Source organism: Phacochoerus africanus, chromosome 6, assembly GCF_016906955.1.
Source record: "Phacochoerus africanus isolate WHEZ1 chromosome 6, ROS_Pafr_v1, whole genome shotgun sequence".
Taxonomy (NCBI): domain Eukaryota; kingdom Metazoa; phylum Chordata; class Mammalia; order Artiodactyla; family Suidae; genus Phacochoerus; species Phacochoerus africanus.
This window is the reverse complement of record NC_062549.1, coordinates 32578846-32605558: the sequence shown is the minus strand read 5'-3', so window position 1 is coordinate 32605558 and position 26713 is coordinate 32578846. Positions and strand designations below refer to the sequence as shown.

General features: G+C 36.2%; 1 protein-coding gene across 2 annotated transcripts in view; it reads right to left on the bottom strand.

Annotated features, from left to right (window-relative positions):
• Positions 1-26713, bottom strand: part of LRP12 (LDL receptor related protein 12) — a 77851-nt gene that overhangs the window by 24964 nt on the left and 26174 nt on the right. The window contains exon 2 of one of the 2 annotated variants that reach the window (XM_047783433.1): positions 19126-19182. The exons of the other annotated variant lie outside the window; for it this stretch is intronic. Within the exon in view, the coding sequence (XP_047639389.1) occupies positions 19126-19182 (57 nt within the window). The remainder of the gene's footprint in view (positions 1-19125; positions 19183-26713) is intronic. 2 annotated transcript variants of the gene reach the window in all.

Genomic DNA, 26713 nt, shown 5'->3' with positions numbered 1-26713 from the left:
CCAAAGGTATCTTGTTTTTAGTCACTTTTTGAACAGAGAGGTTCATAGCAAAAATACAAGGATATAACATACCAAGAGCCCAGCTTACATCTTACTGCCCACACACAGTCAAAGCTTCCAATTTTCTCTTGGTTAAATTTCATTAAGAGTAAAATTTCCCTTACAAAAAAGTTTAATACTTGAGAAAAAGACTAAATTTATCCAAATGTGATTCTACTTGGGACTTATTAACAATGAAATGCCAGAGTTTTGCTTCCAACCTTGCTCTAATGAGTTACATCACAATAACTAATGAACGATCCCCTAAATCATCTCTAAGACCATTTTTCTTTCTTCACTATTCCTTGCTAAACCATAGCAGCATACTGAAGGAATTCTTAAGTTCATGAAGATACAAACATACAAATAAACTGGAAAAAACTATAATCGCCTCTCCTCCAGAATGTAGAAGATTGTTCATTTTCATTAAAAGATTTGTTTACTTTTGGAGTTCCCATTATGGCTCAGTTGTCAACAAACCCGACTAGGAACCATGAGGTTGCAGGTTTGATCCCAGGCCTTGCTCAGTGGGTTAAGGGGCCTGAGTTGCTGTGGCTGTGGTGTAGGCCAGTGGCTACAGCTCTGATTCGACCTTTAGCCTGGGAGCCTCCATATGCCATGAGTGAGACCCTAAAAAGCAAAAAAAAAAAAAAAGAAAAAGAAAAAAAAGATTTGTTTAAAGAGAATGATATAATTTTGTTAAATTGTGTTTAACTTACAATTATAATACTGTAATGGCATATAAGTACTCAAATACTTATTAGATGATCAAACAGCAGTAGGACATAACCCATAATTTATGACAAAGTAGACAATTTCTAACCTTTAAACAAAGGAGAGAATAATTATAAGGAAAAACTAGAAAGAATTTTATTAGATTTTTTATTGGGTAACTAGTTGGGAATAATTTACGACAAAGCAGACAATTCTTAACCTTTAAATAAAGGAGAGAATAATTATAAGGAAAAACTAGAAAGAATTTTATTAGATTTTTTTATCGGGTTTTGCTTAAAATTTTTTTTCCCCAAATACCTAAGAAACCCCATAGGTGGTGCTCTTACACCAAAAACTAAAGAAATTATGATCTGGTATGGTTGCTCAAATACTGTTGTGAATATTTTATTTTCACACAATAGCCAAAGGATAAGACACATCACTTATAAATAAGAATGGTTATTTAAGATTCTACATTTTTAATTCACCAAGTACTTTTGTTTTGGCCACACCCATGACTTGCACAAGTTCCCAGGCCAGAGATCAAACCTGCAACACAGCAGCAACAGAGCTGTGGCAGTGACAACACTGGATTGTTAACCTGTTTGGCCACCAGGGAACTCGCCATACTTTTATAACATTATTTTAAAAAACTTTCTCTTTAAAAAAAGTTTTCTCTCTTTTTTGGCTGCCCCGCGGCACATGGATGTCCTGAGCCAGAGACTGAATCCAAGCTGCAGCTGAGACCTAAGCTGCAGCTGCAGCAAGGCAAGATCCTTAAACCACTGTGTGGGGCCAGGGATCAAACACACGCCTCCACAGTGACCCAGCTGCTGCAGTGGCATTCTCAACCCACCGTGCCACAGTGGGAACTCCTATCTATAACATTATTTTAAAATATTGACCCTCTTCAATCAAAAACAAAATTAGGAGTTCCTATTGTGGCATGGTGCGTTAAGAACCTGACTAATATCCATGAGGATGAGGACTTGATCTCTGGCCTCGCTCGGTGGGTTAAGGATCCAGCACTGCTGCAAGCTGTGGTGTAGGTCGCAGATGTGGCTTGGATCTGGCATTGCTGTGACTGTGGCATAGGCTGGCAGCTGTAGCTCCATTTCAGCCCCTAGCCTGGGAACTTCCATTTGCCACAGGTAAGGTCCTAAAAGAAAAAAAAAAAAAAACCCGAAAAACAAAAATCACTTCCCTTTAAGTGGTTATGAATAAATATTTACTTTTGCACATTTGCAACATGACTGAGATAACATTTTGTTTCAGATCCAGCCAATGGCTTTTTATCAACACATTTTTTATACATATAATACACTGGGCATGTAGATTAATATAATCTAGCACAACCATAACTTATTTCCTTCTATATATGAGAAAGAATAAATTCAAATATACAAAGAGTATGATAAATATTATAAACCATTAAAAAATTTCCCTCCCTTTTGAGTTTAGAGTTTGCCTCTATATACTGGTCAGTGTGGAATCAGAAGACCTAGATGCCGTTCTATCTGCCACTATTGGCTAGCATAAACTACCGTAGTATAAACTACCAGACCTTTTTAGGTCTTGATCTCCTCATGCATTAAAATAAGGAGCTGCTATCTGAATACCTCTCAGGTCTATTTCAGCCCTAAAACATGCCCCTCTTCACCATCATAATATATTTTCATTATACTTCTAATACTTTAAGATGCATTGATGATTTCTGTCTTATTATTTTCATTTTCTCTGACTCAGAGAACACACTTCCAATTCTTACCTTAACTCCCCTGCAAAAAAAAAAAAAAAAAAAAAACCGTTCTAGCAAACAAAGGCCATTACTGACCTCACCACCAGATCAAATGTGCCCTCATTCCTCGTGGTACTTATCTCTTTAGAACACCTGACAGTGATTTTTTTTTCCTTGATACTATACTTCCTTGATTTTGCTGACATCACCCTTTTCCAGTTCTCCTATCTCAGGCTGTTCCTGTTAGTTATCTAGCTTAGAGCTTTCTTCCTCAGCCAGCTCCTGATATGCTGGTGTTCCTGGTTCATTCCCAAGCCTTCTGCTCTTCTCACTCTACATTTCCACTATGATCTACAGTTTATGGTTTAAAATCTCTAACCCAGAGATACTGCATTATCCAATGCCCATTTGGACATTCCAACCTCAAATTCAACATTATCAGAACTGTGTGTTTTCCAAATCCTTCTCTTAATCCTACCTATATTTGAATCTTGATTGTCTTAGGCATCACAATTGGCTAAAGGAATGGTCATTGCACCTAATTCAAATAAAAAGAAAACTTAAGAATACCACATGGAATCTGAAAGTTTTTTTAAACGTAAAAAATAAAGCTCACAGCAACTAAAATTAGAAATCCCCAAATCAGAAACTGAAGCTGCCTTTACCACCTTTAAAGGAATCAAGGCCTGCTGTATCCCCTACACATCTGCCTCATTCTTCCAATTGGTTTTCTGAGTCGTCTATTTTTTCTCTATTTCAGTGTATTATGATTTTCCACTTCCAACTCATCATAACATTTCAGCTTAAGCACCTACCATCAACTGCAACTCCATTTTTCTTAGTTTATTATATTTATACCATTATTCATATTATATTATACCCTTTTACACAAAAGATTTGAGGTGACTTATTATTGCAGCCAATTTGATAACACTTCAGCCTCCGTTTCCTCACTTGTAAATGGGGATTACAACACTATCTACCACACAGAATGCTGCAAGAATTAAGCACAATTATTTTGGTAAAGGATTTGGCAAACTGCTTGGATTACAAGTTGTTAACAAATAACATTTCATGGTATGCCAAATCAGACTGGTGGGCAGTAAGGCCTAGGATGCTATACTGAGATGATTACTAAGGCTATGTTCAGGCTAAATGGGAAGAGGGCAGTGATTGTTCATTCAGTATGTGCTGGGTACCATTATGCTCTAGAAAGAATGGGAAATTATGCTACAATAAACTAGTTATCTGATATGGGCTGGGGTACATACTTGCAAAACACTTCTTTATGGAATGAATTTCTTTTTGTTTTAAACAAAATTTTTATATGGTTTTGCTAGTTTGAAACTCATCTTTCTAGATTTTGACTATATTTCAATTTGGGATGTACCAAACCAGATCTTCTTTTGCCTCCATTTATTCTACCCATACCTTCTCTATTGTTTACACATAACTATTTTGCCTGGTTATTTCTTCAGGAGACTTAGTTTATTGTAATTGACAAATAGAGGAATCCTGTCAGTACAGTGTAAAGTTGTGAAAGATTTTATTCCCAGCAGGTTAATGATTTGAAGTAACCATGAGAAAAACCCTATGGAAGTGCCTCTCTTTAACGAAAGAAGTGGTTCTGGCTTAAATAACTACTTGACTATTCTCTCTATTAAGCTATCTTGGGAGGTTGCAAGTATAGACGGAGATGTAAATACATTACCCCACTAATAAATAAAACAAAACACCTTAATTGATGAAGGGTATCTCTGAATTATCTTTTTAGTTTTGATTAAACTGGTCTCCATTAGAAGCAAATGTCTTCAAGGAGGAAGTATGAACCCTAGAGCAAATGGCTATAAAAATCCTATATGGGTCTAGGTGTAAATGTCAGGGGAAATTTGACTGTGCTGGCATTTGGATTGATATTTTATTTGTTAGGGCTATACTTACAAAGTTACCTACTTGTAAGCAATCTGTACCCACACTTCCTTTCTCATAAGCCCTATTAGAATAGTATTCAGGAGTTCCCGTCATGGCACAGTGGTTAACGAATCCGACTAGGAACCATGAGGTTGCGGGTTCGATCCCTGCCCTTGCTCAGTGGGTTAACGATCCTGCGTTGCTGTGAGCTGTGGTGTAGGCTGCAGATGCGGCTCCGATCCTGCGTTGCTGTGGCTCTGGCCTGGGCCAGTGGCTACAGCTCCGACTGGACCCCTAGCCAGGGAACCTCCATATGCCACGGGATCGGCCCAAGAAATAGCAAAAAGATGAAAAAAAAAAAAGAAGATAGTATTCATTTTCACAGAATGTGAGATTTTCCAGAAACCCATATATGGCATGATGGCTGAAATGACTATATTTTAGTTTTTGTTCACTTTGCTTCCTTAATATATCTCTTAATAACCAGTATCATCTTTTTGTTCTCAGAACACAAATGTCTACAAAAAAACATATCTATTTAATGGACTCTAGTCAGTATCTTTAGATATAAACAAATATTCATGTATTTTGGATGATGATAATATATATATCTCTACTTTTGATAAATTTAACCTAACTCCAAAAACAGAAACTCAGAAATTAAAAGGGTTCCAAATGTTCATCCAAAAGGTAGCAACTTTCAACTTGGATAGCATCTTCTTCATAGGAGAATGCAGCGATTACGTTAACTGATTAGCTCTCCCCTCCCCAACAGCGTATTTAATTTGTAGTAGATCTAGTGTACAGGACATTTTAAATGAAATATAATAGAAAATGGTATTATTATAATGCAAGTAGTTAAACTGCACTAAAAGGCTAAACTAAATACATAGGTTTTAATTTATCATATATGTTCTCAAGAAAAGGAGAATTAACCAAAGAATAGACAGAAATTCTCCAATGGAGTTCTTAATAAGATTTTGATAATTCCTAGGTTTAAAAAACAAAGATCTGGAGTTTCCGTCGTGGCTCAGTGGTTAACGAATCTGACTAGGAACCATGAGGTTGTGGGTTCGATTCCTGGCCTCGCTCAGTGGGTTATAGATCCGGTGTTGCTATGAGTTGTGGTGTAGGTCGCAGACATGGCTCAGATCCCATGTTGCTGTGGCTATGGTGCAGGCCAGCAGCTATAGCTCTGATTAGACCCCTAGCCTGGGAACCTCCATATGCCGCGGGTGTGACCTTGGAAGAGACAAAAAACCAAAAAAACAAAACAAAACAAAAAAAAGCTCTCATGGAATAGTTTAGAAAACAAGGCAAAATGACTGAGAAACACTCAATCTGTCATGTTTATTCTGATATTCATTTAATAATTCCACAGAAAAGCAAAGAACTATGGTTTTAAAACTAATAGAAATTGGCACATAGTACACCAACTATACTTTAATAAAAAAATCTTCTATGATTTAAAAAAACCAGATTAGTACATCATAACTATTATCTTTAAACAATCATTTAAAAATTATAAAGTATTCAAACAATCTCTATTTTAAAGGACACATGCGAGAGGATGACTCCAAAGTAATGTAAAATAAACTGCCCTTCAATCTGAGATCTCATGGTTTTTAAAGTCTAAAAAAAAAAAAAAGAAGCATGCAAGGCAATTTAAGTTAGAGCTGAACTACTTGTAAAAGAAAAACTACAATTTCCTCTTCCACAGATGAAGAATCAGGTTTCTTTTCAAAACTGACAAGGGTTTTTTTAGCACTTTATGATTAAAAGTGACATGAAATCTTTGTGCCTCTGCTTTTAATAAATCACAGAACTGAAATGCAAGTAAAAATCAGCTGTGTTTACTGATCACCTAAGTATATAAGATACATACGAAAAGCACAAAAGAAAAACATGAAGAAAGTTAATGCTCTCATGGAAATTGTAGTTTTGTAAAAATGAGTTATGAGAACACATAAGACAATAAAGTCCTAAATGATATAGTGCATATTAAACAATGTATCAAAGGGCAAGATATTATTAAAGAGAAACAAAGGCCCACCTTTGGGTCTGCATTATGTAAGCCAAGTTTACCTGATTATTAACACTGTATTTCTTTCATTGAACAGAAGAGAGAGAGAGAAAAAAAAAAAAAAGAGCTGGAGTAATAAAAGAGCACAATCCAAATTAGAAGAATTTAATGACTCAATTCTGCAGATACTAGTCAAGCCAAAAAGAAAACTTTGCTATACTGTAGATTATGGGAAGGGAAATTGGTGAGGCAAAGAGATCAGCTAAATAGCAGATACAGAAGCTCCTCTACTTGTAAAATTTCACTTTATTAAAGTTTCAGTATTGAACAAAAACACTCTCACCCTGTCCACATGCAAAGGAGAGCATTTATAGCCAATGGTGGGACTATCATTTGGCCATTTAATTTTTCAGAGCTTAGAGTGTTTTATAAACTTTATCATGGCTGTTGAATACAAAAGCAATTCCACATCTTGAAATTACAAATAAAAAGGGTTTGATGGAGTTCCCATCGTGGCTCAGTGGAAACGAATCTGACTAGCATCCATGAGGACCCATCTTCGATCCCTAGCCTCACCCAATGGGTTAAGCATTCAGTGCTGCTGTGAGCTGTGGTGTAGGTTGCAGAGGTGGCTCAGATCTGATGTTGCTGTGGCTGTGGTGAAGGCCAGCGGTTATAGCTCCAATTCAACCCCTAGCCTGGGAATCTCCATATGCCACAGGTACAGCCCTAAAAAGACAAAAAAAAAAAAAAAAAAGGCTTGATCTCAGTGTAAATAAATGAACTTATAAGTCATCAAAATGCAAACTTGACTAGTATCCATGAGGACATGGGTTCGATCCCTGGCCTTGCTCAGTGGGTTAGAGATTGGGCACTGCCATGAGCAGTAGTGTAGGTTGCAGACGTGGCTCGGATTCTGAGTTACTATAGCTGTGGAGTAGGCTGGCAGCTACAGCTCTGACTGGACCCCTGGCCTGGGAACTTCCATATGCTGGGTGTGGTCCTTTAAAGACAAAAAAAAGACAAAAGTAATCAAAATGGAAATTAGTAAGCAAATGGTGACTGTTGAATGGCCACGTGGAATGAGAGCAAGAATGATTCTGAGGGTAATAAGTGAATCATACAATACATGGAAATGGGCCTATGCAAGCAATAAAGGGCACTGAGAAGTGGAAGCATTTGAACTTACAATTGGATGATAAGCATGGAAACCAGGTACTTACTGGCTCACTGTTAATTTAGAAGCAGGATACCAGTTTGAAAACTTATGGCTATGTACAGTACATAGTGCTGAAGGAGAGATTCTTGTTTTAGGTCAGATGCTTATGGTTCACAAGTTCAAGGCCTGTAAATATCCTCAAAGTGAGAAGTGTGTGGTCAGGTTTATGGATCCCATGGCTGATGATAATGTTACTACCTGTCAAGAACTTCCTTTTCTCATGTCTTTTTGCATTTAATTCTTACTATTATTATGAGGGGAAAAAATGGAGACACAGGAAAATTAAGTAATTTCCTTACGGTCACAAAAAGTAGTAAGTGTCACAAGTGCGACTGCAAGCCAGGTAATAGGCTTCAGAGCTGCACTCTTAACCAGCAAGACACACTATTGTCCACTAGGGAGCTCCCTATGACACCTGGAATAATTATCAGGGGGTGGGGGAAGAAGCTGCCTTAGTAGAAATTCAATAAAGATAAAGCTGGTTCATTTTGGAAAAAATATGTCTTGGTCCTATATTCACATAGACAAGAGAAGGTATAGAATCTACAACACAGAAAAAAAGGGTATATTTAGATTTAAAGCTTCTGAAGACTGATTTCTGTTTGCTACAAATTTATGTAGGGAGTGCAGGCTGGATGAAACTGCTTTTTAGTCTCTCTGGAATTAAAAAAACTTATAAGCAGGATTCTATAAGTTCCTCTAAATAACAAAACATACATATATACATTATTTATAGGTAAGGTGGTTAGGGAATAGGGCAGAATAGAATTAATGTTAGCTGAGGGCAATATTTCAAAGGAAAGAGAAAGGGAAAGCAGAGAAAGCTGGGTGACTAATGAGAAGTGGTGGTGTTCTTAAAGATGCTTAATATTGGACAGAGTTTAGAAAGCAAACATGTTGGGTATGAAGTCTACAAGTCACTGAGAACATAGGGCAAATACCAAGCTGAGTGTCAGAATCTGCAAGATGAATGACACTGAAGTTCAAGAGCAGCCTTTGGCAGCCCATCCCCTATGACACAGCTAAGTCCTGCAAATTAACAGGGAACACAACAAGCTCATTGCCAGGAAGAAACTACTTCAGTTTGAAAGTCCCCTCCTTGCAACTTGACTGGGTTTGCTGCTCACACATAGCATCATGATTTCTTTGATCCTTTGTTGTCCATAATCCTTTAATGCCTGTGCTCTGTCATAATGGAAATGTAGAACAGTCAACCCACTGAGGAGGGACTGTGCTGAAAGGAGACAGAGGTAGGGCATGAGTAGTATTCCCTCAGAATTGCTCCAAATTTCATTCTAATTTTTTTCAAGGAGTCAGCAAATTGAACTTCTTCCTTTAGGGAAATTGTTACTAGCAGTCTAACAGCAATATTTACTAGTCTAAGATAAGAAAACTTTTAATTATTGTTTGAAAGGTAAGAATCAGTACAAGCAGAAAACTTTATATTAATCTATCACTCACACTCAGGAGACTCTCTAATTACTCTCAGACTTATTACCAGAAATCACACATTTCTATAGCAAGCAGGGACTCATATCCAGCTGCTTTTAATTAAATGAATATTCCTCTGCATTAGCACAGATACTTAAGAATGAATGCAACAATATATTTATTCCCATTTATTCTTGGTTTTTTTTTTTTTTTTAAGGATCAGAATATCCACTTGGCAATTAGGTCTAATCAAAGTAGGTAATTCCTTGGTTTTTTAAGGTCACTAATGTCCAGAACAGACAAAATAATAATACGGGGCTACATGGCAGTAAAATAAAATACAGAAACAAGCCAAAAGAGACACAAAATACAGAAAAAGATAGAAGCAGGAAAAATAGAAAAAACATACAGTTTTTCTAGTTCTAACAAGTCACCGCACAATATGAATAAAACGAGGAGAGCACTCTTAAAGGAACCATCTAACTAGCTTTACCCTAACATTTCTAAGGGCAAGAATAATTTTGAGTTTTGCTAGCAAAGCATAAGATAAAATGAATACAGAAGACTCAACCTTTTATATCTTTTTTAAAAAGGGCATAAAAGGGTAATTTTTTTCTGAAAGGGCATGAAAACGATTGATATGCTACTCACAATTTCTAAATTTAAGCACTCCAGAGAATAAAATGCGAAGCAAGCTATTCCTTCTACTTCCTGAATGGGAAAAACTATTAATTGTGAAGTTTACTGTGATTGTTGTTGGACACACAGCAGAGGTAAGGCAGAAATGAGCACCTGAGCAAAGATAAATTGGTCCTGGAGTTCACAAATTTCTAAGCCATTTCTATTAGCATTGCCATAGTTTTTAGCATATTCACATTTTCTTCTGAGAACGTTCCAGTCTTGATGTCTCTTGTCAAGGATGATACCCAGAAATAAACCTAATACTCAGTCTGTTTAAGGGAGGAGTGAAGAACCATGATGGATTTTGTTCTGGATATTGTATTTCTATTACCTCAGCTTAAGATCAAATCACCCCTAACTTGTATCAGGCTGTGAGTCACCTTGAAAACTGAAGTCCAGTAATGTTCACCTGCTAAATGACTGGCTTTTGCACAGGAGTTGCAAAGTACATCCCCTTCAAATCCATGCCTTAGCAAAAGTACAAGTAATTAATATGATACCATACTGAAGAATCATTCTCTAAGTAGGTTAAAAAAAACAAACAAACGATTATTCTCAAAGTTAGAGTAGAAAAGAAAATGTTAAATGTTTGAATGCATCTTGATTTTACCTTCATTGGATTTGGCCCACTCACTTGAGCATCACCTTCAGTTCTAACATCTAAGCGTCACACACTTATACTCCATTACAACCTGTTCTGTCCACAGTCCTGGTATATTTAAAGTTCTACTGCTGATTTTACTTCTTATTTATTATGATAATATATAATTATAAGATTTAATAACCTTGCTAAAATATATAATTGTTCAATATGTATTTAAGAATTTATGCAATGTTATGATCATGTAAATGCTTCACATAAAATATATTATATAATAAAATGTTATAAGTAAGATTTAATTATGTTGCATGTAATATTACATATAAAGGTGTAATAGATAAAGATTGTAATACTACCACTACTTTCTTTTCTAAAACTTACAAGGAGTGTTCTTCCCCAAAAGCTTTAGTGTCTCATAAATAAATTCTCTGTAGGCAATGCTTTTAAAAATTAAGTTTCCTAAACTAATGTATTTTTTTTTAATTTAGTCTCTGTCTTGTAATCTCCACTCACTTCCTTCATTTGAAGGACAGTTTCTTAGGTTTACACTAAGTTCTATTTTTATATTCTGAAATCCTAAAAAGCCTAAAATATATAAGCTTTCTTTTTTTTCCCTCCACTTGAAACATGGATAAAAGACACTGTATTGGTGAAAAGAATTGGTGAAATTCTTTTTTCATAAGTTTAGAAAGAGGTCCAGGTATTTAACTGAATAACTGAAAATAACATTAAAATAACAAGAAAGGTACAAAGGACTACTTGCAGCTGCTAACAATTGTAAACTGCTATCAAATAATTATAGTTTAAGCTTTGTTTCCTTTCATAATTTTTTATTTGGAAGATCTGAAAATTCTAGGATAATGAAAGTATTATCAGACAGAAGGTTCTTCCAGGAAAACTTCAAAGTACATAGTATTTAAGCCTAAAATTGTGGTTAAAACAAAAGTAATTTTACTAGTGCTGTATACTTTTGTAAAATGTTGCTGAATAATTTATAAGCAAATTATTGCAATTTAGAAAATAGTATCTCCCACTTTTTAGAAAATAATATCTCCTCCTTTAAGAGGCCACAGCTAAATTATTAGTTTTAACAGGAAAAGCAGTATGCTAGGTTTTGAGAACCAGAGTAGAAATTATTAGATTTAAAAAACACAGAAATAAGAAAAAGTCATTGATTATTTTGATGGAATGAAAATTCTGACAGAATAAAGAAAGAAAAATGCCTAATAACTGCTATTTTCTATACTCTGCTAATAAGATAACATGAACAAGGATTAAAAAAGAAACTTTCCAATTATTCTCTCAGCTCTCAGAAATGTCAGCCTTGCCTGACAAAAGATTTGAAGTCAAATGTAACGCAGACTCAAGATCAAGCTAACCTCCGATAAAGCTTTCAGCTACAGATACTGTAAGGCAGGAACATTTAGAAGCTGTATCATTGGTGAACTGGGAATAATGTGTTAAACCTCAAATATAAAAACTTTCTAGTTGAGAAGCACATGCCCCAACATCTGTTCCTATTAGCAACCAGAAAATCTTTTTCAAATTTCAGGGTAGTTTTTGTCTAACTATAAAAGAAAGCTCATTCTTTTACTCTTTGCAATGTCACAACTGCAGGCCATGAATCAAAAAGAGAAGTAAACTGTTACAGTTCTAACAGTTTAGGGAAAATAAAAGGTTATGACTTTAAGGAAAACATAATAAGAAAAAAGTTAACAGGAAAAACATGGTTATACTCAGTGTAACAGCTCTTGTACCTTGCAGATAGCTGTGTAAATTGGTACAATCCTTTTTGAAAGCAATCTGTCAAAAGGTTTCTAGAGTCATTAAATTACTTATGACATTTTTATTTTTATTTTTGCTTTTTAGGGCCATGACCATCACATATGGAGGTTCCCAGGCCAGGGGTCGAATCGGAGCTATAGCTGCTGGCCTACATCACAGCCACAGCACAGTAGGATCCAAGCTGCATCTGTGACCTACCCCACAGCTCACAGCAACTCTGGATCCCCGACCCACTGAACGAGGCCAGGGATCAAACCTGCACCCTCATGGATATTAGTCGGATTTGTTTCTGCTGCACCACAACAGGAACTCCTATTTATGACTTCTGATACAGTAATTCCAATTCTAGAAATCCATGCTAAAGAAATAATCTTAGAAATTAAAAAAAGGGGTAGATAGGGAGTTCCCGTTGTGGCTCAGTGGTTAACAAATCCGACTAGGAACCATGAGGTTGCGGGTTCAATCCCTGGCCTTGCTCAGTGGGTTAAGGATCCGACATTGCCATAAGCTGTGGTGTAGGTCTCAGACATGGCTCGGATCTGGTGTTGCTGTGGCTGTGATGTAGGCCGGTGGCTACAGCTCTGATTAGACCCCTAACCTGGGAACCTCCATATGCTATGCGAGTGGCCCTAGAAAAGGCAAAAAGACAAAAAAACAAAAACAAACAAACAAAAAAACGGGGTAGATATTATTATGTCCATTGCAACATGATCCAGACCAGGGTGAATCCACTGGAAAAAGTCCATTGTTATGTTTAAAACATTACAATATAGCCACAGGATGGAATTTTTATACAGGTATTAAAATAACAATTATAAAAATATATGTTCTATAAAATGTTAAATAAAAAAGGCAGGAGATAAAATTAGTTATAATTCAAATGCATGTACAATAATTAAGGCTCAGAAGAAATACAAATGAAATAAATTATCACACTATTATTAATCACACTAAAAATTCAGTAGTGAGTGATTTTCTTCATCTTTTTGCTCTTTTTCCATTTTTCTAAGTGTTTAATGAAACTTGTATAATGTATAAACAGAATTTGTGAAAACAAGCAAAAAACTGATTTGGAAGTAATTAAGAATAATAAGGGCATAAGTGAATTATTTCTAGAATTTTTTTTTAAATTGAAGTATAGTTCATTCACAATGTCGTACTAGTTTTAGCTGCACAGCAAAGTGATTCAGTTATACGTGTGTATACATATTTTTTAATATACTTTTTTAGATTATTTTCCACTATAGGTTATTACATCTAGAATTTTCTCATTCAAATAAATATAGATTATAGAGAGAAATTCCATTTAAAGTAGATACATTTTAAAAATCAAATATATTTGCTTCATGTATACCAAGGAATGTTATAGATCAATCTGATCTAAAAAATACTTCACTCTATGTAGCAGATGAGCAATAAGGTAGCTATTTTAAAAATTTAGATGTTTAAAAAAGAACATGAAACATTTAATTTAGACATTTTTAAAAAGAACATTAAAATAGTCTTCCTATTTCCTCATATATACAAACTACTTGAAGTTTCTATGATATAATTTCACAATGATTTCATGTATTATTAGACTTATAGAAATACCATTTGTCTTTTCTTTCTCTATTTTATATATAAAATAAAAGCAGATTTAAAATTCCAAACCACGAAAAGTTCTAAAGAAAAAAATACAAAAAACAGCACTCTATCCAATCATTCTTTTCCAATATACAACCACTAGATGTATATTTGTTTTTTGTCTTTTTAGAGCCACACCCATGGCATATGGAGGTTCCCAGGCTAGGGGTCCAACTGGAGCCTGCTTCTTCCACCTACACCACAGCTTGTAGCAATGTCGGATCCTTAACCCACTGAGTGAGGCCAGGGATCGAACCCGAGTCCTCAAAGATGCTAGTCGGGTTCATTAACCCCTGAGCCACGACGAGAACTCCTAGGTGTGTCTATGTATTTTTTTTTTTTTTGTCTTTTGAGGGCCCCACCTGCGACATGTGGAGGTTCCCAGGCTAGGGGTCGAATTGGAGCTACAGCTGCTGGCCTACGCCACAGTCATAGCAACACAGGATCTGAGCCACGTCTGCGACCTACACCACAGTTCACGGCAATGCCGGATCCTTAACCCACTGAGCAAGGCCAGGGATGTATATTTTTTAATAGTTTACATTTTCTTATGACAAATTCCTACAGCATAAGAACCAGCAAAAGGACTTAGTAAAGAGCTGAGGAAGACAAAAGTGACCAGAATACTAGAAATAGAAACAAATTATCTTAAGCATAAATGCCCAATTTATAAGTTAAATTCATATGAATAAACAAAATTAAATACTCAGTACTACTCACAAATAAAGTATGAAAAATACTAAGTCATTTACTACATACACCAGACATAACTATGCCTTTTATAAATTCATGATCTAGGGAGTTACCATCATGGCTCAGCAGAAACGAATATAACTAATATCCACGAGGAACACGGGGTTTGATCCCTGGCCTTGCTCAGGGGGTTAAGGATCTGGAGTTGCCATGAGCTGTGGTGTAGGTGACAGATGTGGTTCAGATCTGGCGTTGCTGTGGCTGGGGTGCAAGCCAGCAGCTGTAGCTCCAATTAGACCCCTGGTCTGGGAATCCCCCTATGCTGTGGATGCGGCCCTAAAAAAGCAAAAAAAAAAAAAACCAACCCAAAAACCAAAACAAACCACAAGACCTAACTCAACATGGTCATTATTTACTACATTAAGACCACATTATAGGTGCATTTTTCACATGTCTATTGTCTCCATTAAATGGTAAGTTCATTGAGAGAGGAATATTTTACTTATTGCTTACTCCCATCCTTCCTGGCACAAGGTCTGTATCAAGTGTTTAATACATGATAAATGAGATTAATTCATTATGGAATTCATTACTATCCATCCCCAATTGTCCAGGACAGTTCTGGTTTTCCCTGTGGTATCAGCATTACTAAAATCAGTATGTTCTTTTGCTTTCGAAATGTCCTAACCTGGGAAAAAATTACCTGAAAATACTACTGCAGAGCACTTAAAATTCTTTCTAAAATTGTCATTAAAATTTCCAGAATGCAAAGAATAAATGAGCTAAGGCATTATGCACTGTCAAATAAAGAAGCAGAGGTGAAAAGAACAGGTGAGGAGCAGAAGCAGGTAACACCACAGAACACTGAGCCACTTCACCATTTCTGCTGCCTGCTGGTCTCAAGAGAAAGCAAGTCCTACATTTACAGATTCTTCCAAAAGCAAATTTTCCATTTAAACCAGCACTGAAAGGGTTCTTATTTCAACTGGGAGGCAAGGAATTCAGAAGGCTTGTACTATTATCAAGCATTACACCTTTTATTGTGCCATATTAACCCAAGAAACACTGTGATGAATCTATACATCCAAAAGCACCTTTTTATACAGCATCCATTCATATTTTTAATGATATAACTGGAATAGACTTCATATTATTCTTCTCTTTCCACAGAAGAAAAATATCTTCGGGAAAAACAATAAGCCATTAATAAGGTTTCACTGACTTCTGAAATCAAGTAAGCTACTGATGCATAAATACAGTTAGTTAAAACGCTCATTTTATTATGGGCTGAACTATGTCAACCCCAAACCTATGTTAAAGTCCTAATTCCCAGTATCTTAGAGTATGACTGGATTTGGAGACAGAACTTTTAAAGAGGCAAGTACATTAAAATGAGGTCATATGGGTGGGCCCTAATCCAGTACGATGGGTGTCCTCATAAGGAGAGATTAAGACACAGATACACATGGAAGGAAGACCATGTGAAGATACAAGTAGAAGACAGCCATCCACAAGCCAAAGAGACGGGCCTCAGAAGAAATCATTCCTGCCAATATCTTGATCTTGAACTTCCATCCTCCAGATGAGGAAATAAACCTATGTTACAAACCCACAAAACTCAGTAAACCAATATCTTCAAATACCTAATCATATTACAAAATGATGCATGGTGAAAAAACATCTATTTAAAGGGCAAGAGGAGTTCCCGTCATGGCTTAGTGGTTAATGAATCCAACTAGGAACCATGAGGTTATGGGTTCGATCCCTGACCTTGCTCAGTGGGTTAAGGATCCGGCATTGCCGTGAGCTGTGGTGTAGGTTGCAGACGTGGCTCTGATCCCGTGTTGCTGTGGCTCTGGTGTAGGCCGGTGGCTACAGCTCCGATTCGACCCGTAGCCTGGGAACTTCCATAGGCCGCAGGAGCGGCCCAAAAAATGGCAAAAAGACAAAGTGGGGGGGGGGGGACAAGAAAAGCGACCAGATTTTTATGTAACAGAGAACAAAATATTCACTGATATGGTTTCAAATCCCAATTGCAACTAATGTTTAAGAAACTACCAGTTGTTGAGTTTTGGTACAGTATCAAGAAAATTCACAATTATCTGAAAAAGGCCATGGAAATACTTCTCTCTTCAAATCACACACAAGTGTGAGGCTGGATTTTCTTCATACTGTTACACAAAGTAACACATTAAAAAAAGGCTGAGGATGGAGTTCCCATTGTGGCTCAGTGGTTAACAAACCCGACTAGGAACCATGAGGTTGCAGGTTCGATCCCTGGCCTTGCTCAGTGGGTTAAGGATCCGGCATTGCTGTGAGCTCTAGTGTAGGTTGCTGACACAGCTTGGATCTGGCACTGCTGTGGCTGTGGCGTAGGCCAGCGGCTACAGCTCTGATTTGACCCCTGGCCTGGGAACCTCCATATGCTGTGGTTGTGGCCCAATAAAAGACAAAAAGAAAAAAAAAAGGCTGAGTGCAGAAACAGGTGTGAGAATGTAGGTACCTTCTTTTAAGCTGACCTTTAAAAACTTTGCAAATTTACAAGACAATATCATTCTTCTTACTGATGTTTTTGTTTTGGAAAAAACATTTTTAACAAAATTATTTTATTGATGTAAACTCACTTTTATTTTCAAATGAATTAAAGTTTTTAAACAGTTCCAGTTTTAATTTTGAATACAGTCAGTATCAGCAGCTATAATCTACATAAACAAAAACTCTTTGAGGTCCTTGCTACAGGCTGAATTATGCCCTCTCTAAACTCATTTGTTGAAGCCCTAACACTCAATATGACCGTATTTGGAAGCTAGGGCCTTGAAGGAGGTAACTCATAAGAGTGGAGCCCTAAACCTATAGAACTGGGGTCCTTATACAAAGAGGAAGAGACACCAGAGACCCTTATCTCCCCCAGTGCACATAGAAGAAAGGTCAAGTGAGGACACAGCCAGAAGGCATCATCTGCAAGTCAGGAAGCGAGCTCTCACCAGAAACCAACCCCACCAGCACTTTGATCTTGGACTTCTAGCCTCTGGATCTATGAGAAAGTAAATATCTATCATTCAAGTCAGTCAGACTATGGTATTTTGTTATGGCCGGCTTAGCAGACTAATCCAGTTCCCAATATTGTTAAAAGCTTAAAAGGGGGCCTAAGACCAAAAAATTTGAAAAATCACTGAACTACACAGTCTATAAAGGGACTTGCTTTTCATTTTTAGGAAACCAGGCTTTCAATCTATTTGGCCTAGTGCAGACTTTTAGAGTACCTGTTAAGTCTATTAACTTTCTGAATATAAAATCTGACATAAAACAAAACAGGAAACCTCCAGTTTTGCTTCATGAGAAAAAAATAACCAAAAAAATTACAAGAATACATGAAGGGGAGTTCCCATTATGGCTCAGTGGGTTAATAACTCAACTAGTATACATAAGGATACAGGTTCGATCCCTGGCCTTGCTCGGTGGGTTAAGGATTTGGTGTTGCTGTGAGCAGCTCAGATCCCACATTGCTGTGGCTGTGGTGTAGGATGGCAGCTGCAGCTCCAATTTGACTCCTAGCCTGGAAACTTCCATATGCTGTGAGTGTGGCCCCTAAAAAGCAAAAAAAAAAAAAAAAAAAAAAAAAAGGAAGAAGAAGACACAAAGAAATCAAGCAGTAAACTGAAAAATATACTTGTATATATTTGTGTATCAGGTGTATAGCAAAGTGATTCAGTTATATATACAAACATATATACCTATTCTTTTTCAGATTATTTTCCATTATAGGTTATTACAAGATTTTGAATATAGTTCCCTGTGCTATATAGTAAGTTCTTGTTTAATTTATATATTTAAGAATGAATATTTTCATAGTTATGGGCTCCTGGGAGTTCCCATTGTGGCTCAGTGGTGAGGAACCCGACTAGTATCTATGAGGACGTGGGTTTGATCCCTGGCCTGACTCAGTGGGTTAAGGATCCAGTAATGCTGTGAGCTGTGGTGTAGGTGGTAGAATGCAGCTTGGATCCCACATTGCTGTGGCATAGGCTGGCAGCTGCAGCTCTGATCTGACCCCTAGCCTGGGAACTTCCATATGCTGCAGATGCAGCCCTAAAAAAGAAAAAAGAAAAAAAGTTATGGGCTTTTAAGTTATAAAAGCTTAGATGAGTAGAAAAATGCATTTACCTCAACACATTTCCGAATCGCATGTACACAAATATGTTGTTGGGTTGCTTTTGAATAACATATAAATTGTGCACTCAGGTACTACAATTTTTGCATAGCAGTATTCCAATCTAAAAATCAAGCAAAATGCTAAATTTCAACGGTTCTAATGCTAGGACTAGCATTCAAAATTACATTTTAATAAATTTAATTTCATATAACTTTGTACAGAAAGAAAATACTAATTCAACTTGAGCTAACTTTTCTCTTGGTTCAATGTTTGTACGGAAAAATAATTATGCAGTCCGTTTGGAAAAGTATAATCAATCCATGGGCATGCAAGTATCAATTTTATCTTATGAGAATGTCTCCATGTTCCAGTTGCTTCATTCCTTATTACATGCTGCAAAAAGCAGTAATAATTTTTATAGCCAAATATCACTTCATAAGATACCAGGCGGCTTTCAATATTTACCATATAAGTCATGCATGAAATTTAAACATTACAAAAAATGACTTACCAGTTGACACTCCTGAAATATGCACATTTTCAGAATGTTCTGCAAGAGCACCATTTCCTAAAATTAAACATAATGAATAAACTAATTTCCAAGATAAAATTTAAAAAAAAATTTCAGATTCTCCCTTTAATAGAAAAACAACTACACAGAGCTACTTGTAATATTCAGGAACTAAAGTCTTTTACAACAATCTTCAAAACAATACTATGCAACCCCAAATTATAATAGTAGTAGGGAAAACATTTTGGAAATCACATCAATGTAATGTTATACATAAAGGCCAAATATACAGATCTGATTATTACCAGAAAGAATTTTCCTATCAAGTTTATCGTCAAAAGAGAACTTAATAGTATTACTAGAGAAGAGGCAACCATACACTTTTTAAAAAGTGTTCCTCTAAAAGCATGCTTTATCAGTCCATAATACGCTTACTGCTAGTGTCACACACAATGGTACTTAAAAAAAATATCTTGCATTGTCTTCTAAGTCTTTCAACATTTTCTCATCAACAACTCTAAGAGTCTTTAGGGGAGGGACAGAATCATCCTATTTGGATAGCCCGTGATTTTCTACACCTCCTACCACAAATGGGCACATGGACTTACTCAAGAAACTTACTGAAATGAGTTTCAAAGTACAATCAAAGTATTATTTAAAAAGACTCCCATTAGTTGCCATTGTGCCTTGGCGGGTAAAGAACTTGATATAGTGTCCGTGAGGGTGAGGGTTCGATTCCTGGAGGCGCTTAAGGATCCAGCGTTGCTGTGGCTGTGGCTTAAGACCTGCAGCTGAAACTTCAATTACCCCTAGCCCAGGAACTTCCATATGCTGTAGATGTGGACATTGAAAAGAGAAAAAAAAAAAGAACACCATTCCTTACAGCAGAAAATATCACGACCTTGTAAATCAACTATACTCAATAAAACTTTTAAGTATAATTTTTTTTTTAAAAAAAGACTCCCATTTAAAAAAAATGAAAAAAAGGTCATAAAAGTTCAAGAATAGTAGCAAAAAAAAAAAAAAGACTCCCATTTAAAGAAGTGAGACTATTTATTCCTTTAAGTTAATGTGAACAGTGTCCCTCAGGTAATTTAGCTTTATTATACATTATTTCCATCTACCTCTATTCTTTTTCTTCTTGCTCGTCTTTATTTCTAAAGTTTGTCTCTCTCTGTGCATTAGGTCAGCTTGGCATCACAACAGCTCAGGAATACAGTGACAGAGAAAGAATTCTCTGAGGAAGCTAGGTGGAAGAAACTTAGATGGCAAAAGCAGAATTCTCTTTGAAGGTTGAAAGAGTAGAGACAATACAAATATTATAAGTAACAACTTATCTTACAACCATCACACTTCTCTGGTTGCTTGATTACTGTGTAGCATCATCCTCCAATGCACTGAACTCTACAACAGCAGAATCTGTTTATATCTGCCTCACCGTTACATGCACAATTCCTAGAGTAGGTGCTCAGAGTGCTAATGAATGGATAAATGAGAGAAGTCATGACAATGAAATGAAATCATGTCATTTAAGGACTTGATACAGTGCCTGATACACAGCACTAAACAGGAATTCATTTCTTCTAACTGGGTAAGATATATTTTCATTATTACTAAAGAATAAGATGATAGTGATAAAACAAACTTCTTAGTTCAACTACAGTTGTAGACTTCAAAACGAAATGTTATGTTTCCCTCCATTAAAGATGATACAGTAGAAATGATGACATAGGTATATGAGCCATATTTGGTATACAAATAAATCTGATTACAGTTATTTATTTAAGTACTGTGCGTGAATGCCACAGAAGCCACAATTTATTTTACCCAGCAATGTCAAATGCTACAGACATAAAAATGAAATTACTACAAAGCTCCCACCTATTTCTTTAATGCATACAACTTACAAAAATTGGTAGCATAAACAAAATGGCATAAGAAACTGATTGAATAAACCAACTAACAAGATTTCTCAAAGGTCAGTATAAATGCCTAAACCTTTGCTTCTTACAAGTAGATCAGCAGTACTGGAATTATTAGAAGCTTATTATTAGAAATGCAGAGTTTCAGGTCCTACTCCAGATTACTGAATCAGAATTTACATTTTAACAAGATCCTCCCCCTATGCCCAGTAATTTGTATACACATTAACATTTGAGAAGCACTGGCTTGAACCTTCTACTTCTACAGTAGATACAACTCCAAATTACAACTTTGTAGTTTGAGACCCTCAGGTTTCCAATACCCGTAAGATAGCATATTAAATTATCCTCAGGAGAGTTTTGATATTAGATATATGTTATACATTAATTTTTTTTTTCTAGGAAACCCTCCTGCACTGTTGGTGGGAATGTAAATTGGTACAACCACTATAGAAAACAGTATGGAGGTTCCTTAGAAAACTATACGTAGAACTACCATATGACCCAGAAATCCCACTCTTGGGCATATATCTGGACAAAATTTTCCTCAAAAAAGATATATGCATCCACATGTTCACTGCAGCACTATTCACAATAGCCAAGACATGGAATCAACCTAAATGTCCATCGATGATTGAATTAAGAAGATGTAGTATATATACACAACAGAATACTACTCAGCCATAAAAAGAACAAAATAATGCCACTTGCAGCAACATGGATGGAACTAGAGACTCTCATACTAAGTGAGGTAAGTCAGAAAGAGAAAGACAAATACCATACAATATCACTTATATCTGGAATCTACTATACAGCACAAATGAACCTTTCCACAGAAAATAAAATCATGGACTTGGAGAACAGACTTGTGGTTGCCAAGGGGAAGGGGGAGGGAGTGGGATGGATGGGAATTTGGGGTTAAGAGATGCAAACTACTGCCTTTGGAATGGATAAGCAATGATAGTCTGTTGTATAGCACTGGGAACTATATCTAGTCACTTATGATGGAACATGATAATGTAAGAAAAAGAAAGTATATATGTATGTGTGACTAGGTCACCTTGCTGTACAGTAGAAAACTGACAGAACACTGTAAATCGGCTATGATGGGAAAAATGAAAATCATTTTAAGAAAAAAAAATAAATTATACGGTTATCCTCAAAAAAATATATGAAGCAGAAACAGTATAAAATCAAAATAAAATTAACAAGCTTCTTACTCAAGAGGGAAACCCTAGAGGCTTTTCTACTAAAAATGGGAATGGAAGATAGGGGTACTCACCATGGTACTACCTGATATTAACCAGTGAAATTAGACAAGAAAAGACAACTATAGGCATACGAATTGGAAAAGAACTAAAACTATATCTATCTGTAGATGATATGACTGTATATCTATCTGAATAACCAAAGACAATCAAGAGAAAAACTTACAAACAATATGAAAATTAGTAAAGCAGCAGGATATAAAATAAGCATATAAAAATCAAAAGCCTTTATAAATAAAAACAACAGCCAGTCAGAAGATACCAAATACATTTTTCAGTAACCACAAAAAGTTTTTGTTGTTTTAGCACCAAAACACACACACACACACACACACACACACACACACACACACTCCCTCAAACACAGAACTCCTGCTGCTGGTCCCGATGGGACAATGGGTGATCATCCAGCAATTCTGTTATAAATAATGAAAAAAGTTGGAAAAACATGTTAAAATAAAATTCAGATACAGAAGAACAGGCAAGGTTAAGACTGTGGTCTCTGAGAAAAGGAAACATATTAAAATGAGCCCTCTTGTTGCAGTAGTTGTTTATCTGGAGCCTTTCTGGACTCTGACACATTGGGGGAGAACCTAAGATCTTGACAAGATGAGGAGACAGAATAGAGTTCAGAGAGGCTGAGGCAGCTGGAATGTTCAGAGTATCAGGGAAGTAGAAACCTTGTTAAAAAATAAATACATAAAAATATGCATTAGGGTCCGAGCCTTAGGTTGAATGCTAAGCTGCACCTGTGTAAGGTGAGAGTTCATAAGGACAAAGACCTCCTGGGAGCTTACAAATTTCTATCCCACAAGGTTGGAAGATGCTGAGGTTCTGACCTACGAGAACAGAAAGAAATCCAAAGAGGACTTCTTTTGCCATTATGGTTATTGTTTTCTGGCTGTTTTATAATTCCTTCATTCCTTTTTCCTTCTCTTGTTTTCTTCCTCTGTGATGTGATGTAGGGGTACATTAAGGTTTCTTTCTCTCTTTTGTTTTATCTGCTGTAGGTTTTTGCTTTGTGGCTCTCATGAAGCTTAGATAAAATATCTTATGTTTACAACAGTCTATTTAAGCTGTTAACCTTGAGTGAATACTAAATAAAGCTCTACATTTTTATTCTCCCTCAGTTTTGTTTTTGATTTCACAATTTATACTTTTTTTTTCTTTTTTTGGCTGTCCTGCATCATATGGAGTTCCTGGGCCATGGATCAGACCTGAACCACAGTTGTGACCTATGCCACAGCTACGGCAACACCAGATCCTTAACCCACTGTGTCAGGCCATGGATTGAACCTGCATCCCAGCACTCCAGAGGCGCCACTGATCCTGCTGCACCATTTACCTTTTGTAACCTTTTACCTTGTATATTCATAAGAAATTATTATAGTCACAATTACTTTTAATACTTTCATATTTTAACCTTCCTACTAGAATTGTAAGTGATTTACCCACCAATATTAGAGTATTCTGACTTTAACTATATATTTACCTTTACCAGTAAGATTTATACTTTCATATGTTTTCTTGTTATTAATTAGTACCCTTTCATTTCAGCTTGAAGAAGTTCCTTTAACATTTCCTGTGAGGTGGTATAGTGGTGAACTCCTTCAACTTTTGCCTATAAACTATTCCTCCTTCAATTTTGGAGAACAACTCTACTGGGTAAACTATTCTTGGTTGGCAGTTTTTTTCTTTCAGCACTTTGAATATATCATACCACTCCCTTTGGCCTGCGAAGTTTCTGCTAAAAAATCTACTAATAGTCTGATGAGGGTTCCCATGAATGCAACAGGTTTTCTCTTGCTGCTTTTAGGAGTCTTTTTCTTTAACTTTTGACAATTATAACACATACATCAGTCTGCCTGATGTTGTCCCATAAGTCCCTTAAGTTATCTCCACTCTTTTTCATTCAGATTCCTTGTAGTGTGTATTATTCATTAAAGGATGCAAAATGCCCACCAAAGGAGTTTAAAAGAAGTAGTCATTTCTGGTTAGAATAGTTATTGCATTAGACACTGTTCTAGTACCCAGACTTAATTTTTCTAAATTGTACAAAGGGTATAGGAGAATCTGTTAGACCCTTGCAGAAGTTAATGAGCATTTGCCTCTGCCATTTCTACTATCAATCTGTAAAGGAAATAACATTTTTCTAACATTGTTCTAACCAAATTCATATAGCTTATAGATATATTTCCTTTCCAAGGTATTCATAAGACACTTCTTTTATTTTCTATACTCTTCCCTAGTGCCATTATCAGTAATTGCTGGATTGTGGAATTCTCATCCCTCATGCCCTGTTTTGGAAAATCAAAATTGCATTTCCCATTTCTAGCTCTTTAAGTTGTTTAGAACACCTGAATGAACTCCTATAATCTTAGCACTTATGTCCTTCAAGAAGGTTTTAAGATATGGTTACTCTTACCCTTTCAGTCTGAAAAGTATATCTGACACAGAGGACATCACCTGCATTACACCACTTCCCAAGCATCAGCCCTATATACCTTTCTGTTTTTCTTTATTCTACAAAGAAATGTTTCAAAGACCATTTTGTTATCCTCGGAATTTTTGCTGAATTCAATCTAGTCTGATCTATATTAGCAATATTTATCATTTATTTTTGGCTTAATATCCTTTTAATCTTGGGAATATGTTCTTAATTAGTGTGAAGTTATTGAACAACCACTCAATTTCTTTAGATTTTTCTATCATTCGTTTCTTTGGGGGATTACTTGTGATTTAATAACTGGAAATCATTTTTGAGATCTTAATAATTTCCCTGGGCTTTCTTTCCAGATTTATGGAGGCAGAGTAATATCTTTTTTCTAAATTACTTTAGAAACTATAGGTTTTGAGCTCTGATTGTGCCCAATCTCACTTTTTAAAAAGTGATTATAGCATAGTTATTTCTACCTTGGTCAAATGAGGTATAGAGTAGTAAACTGTTACGGACTGAACTGTGCCACCCAAAATTCCTAGGTTGAAGCTCAAACGTCTGATGTGACTATATTTGGAGATAGGGCCTACAAAGGGATAAGGCAGAAGGAAGTCATAAGGGTGGGGACCTAATCTAAGACTGGATTCCTTAAGAGAAAATATCAGAAATCTCTCTCTCCATTTGCACACTCTTAAAGAAGAGGCCAAGAAGGACACTACAAGTCAGGAAGGGGACCTTATCAGAAATCAACCATGAGAGCAACTTGATCTTGGACTTCTAACCTCCAGAACTGCAAGAAAATAAATTTATGTTGTTTAAGCCACCTAGTCTGTGGTATTTTGTTAGGGCAACCCAAGTAGATTAATGTACACAATTTTCCCAGATCATAACTGAACCAAGAAGTTTGTGAATGCCCTGAAAGTGTACGAAAGAGTTAGTACATTCTTCTGAAGACAGGCTCCATAGTGTCTAACAAAGGCCTATTATGAGATGCTTCATGCAAAAAAAAGGTTAAAAAATCTCTGAGAAACAGAATTTATTTTCCTGTTTTATCTAATTACTGGTAGTCTAAAAGTATTATTTCTGTAGTTTTTTAATTTCAAGCATTCATTACAGATTTAACAGACTTTTATGAACCGGCCTGAATCTACCTGCCACTTAAAATAATTGTAATGATCATTCACAACATTACCATTTATGGAAATAAACATTCTAATTTTCAAACCACATTCTTAAAAGACATTTGAGAATTCAATGTTTTTATGTTTAGACTTCTTGTATTAAGATTTTATGTTTGAAACATCTTCAAATAAGGGCATGATGACAATGAACAGATACCAAACAAACCCAAGTCCCCAGTATTCAGATCCCCGAAAGAAGATGCAAGATACTTATGAATCTTACTGCTTGCATCTCAGTGACAATGTCATGCAGTTGGACATAACTTTTTATTCTAAAACAGCCTGAACCATTGATATGAGAACTCACAAAATGGGAGTTCCTGCCATGGCTGAGCAGAAAGGAACCCGACTAGTATCCATAAAGACACAGATTTGATCCCTGGCCTCGCTCAGTGGATTAAGGACCCAGCATTGCCATGAGCTGTGGCACAGGTCACAGATGTGGCTCGGATCTGGCGTTGCCGTGGCTCTGGTGTAGGCCAGCAGCTGTAGCTCTGATTCGACCCCTAGCCTGCAAACTTTCACATGCCACATCCGAGGCCCTAAAAAGACAAAAACAAAAACACCAAAAAAAAAACTCACAAAATGAACTAGAAAGGCACTCAAAGACTATGAATTCAAAGGTTCCTACCGGTGACTCCTGTGGGTCACAAGAGTAAATATAATGGTTTGGGAATTCAGAAATTTGTGGCAGGGGTGGGGGGAAGAAGAGAGAGGGAATACACCTATATTTCCAATGAGATTCACTGACATATACTTCATATAACATAAAATTTACTT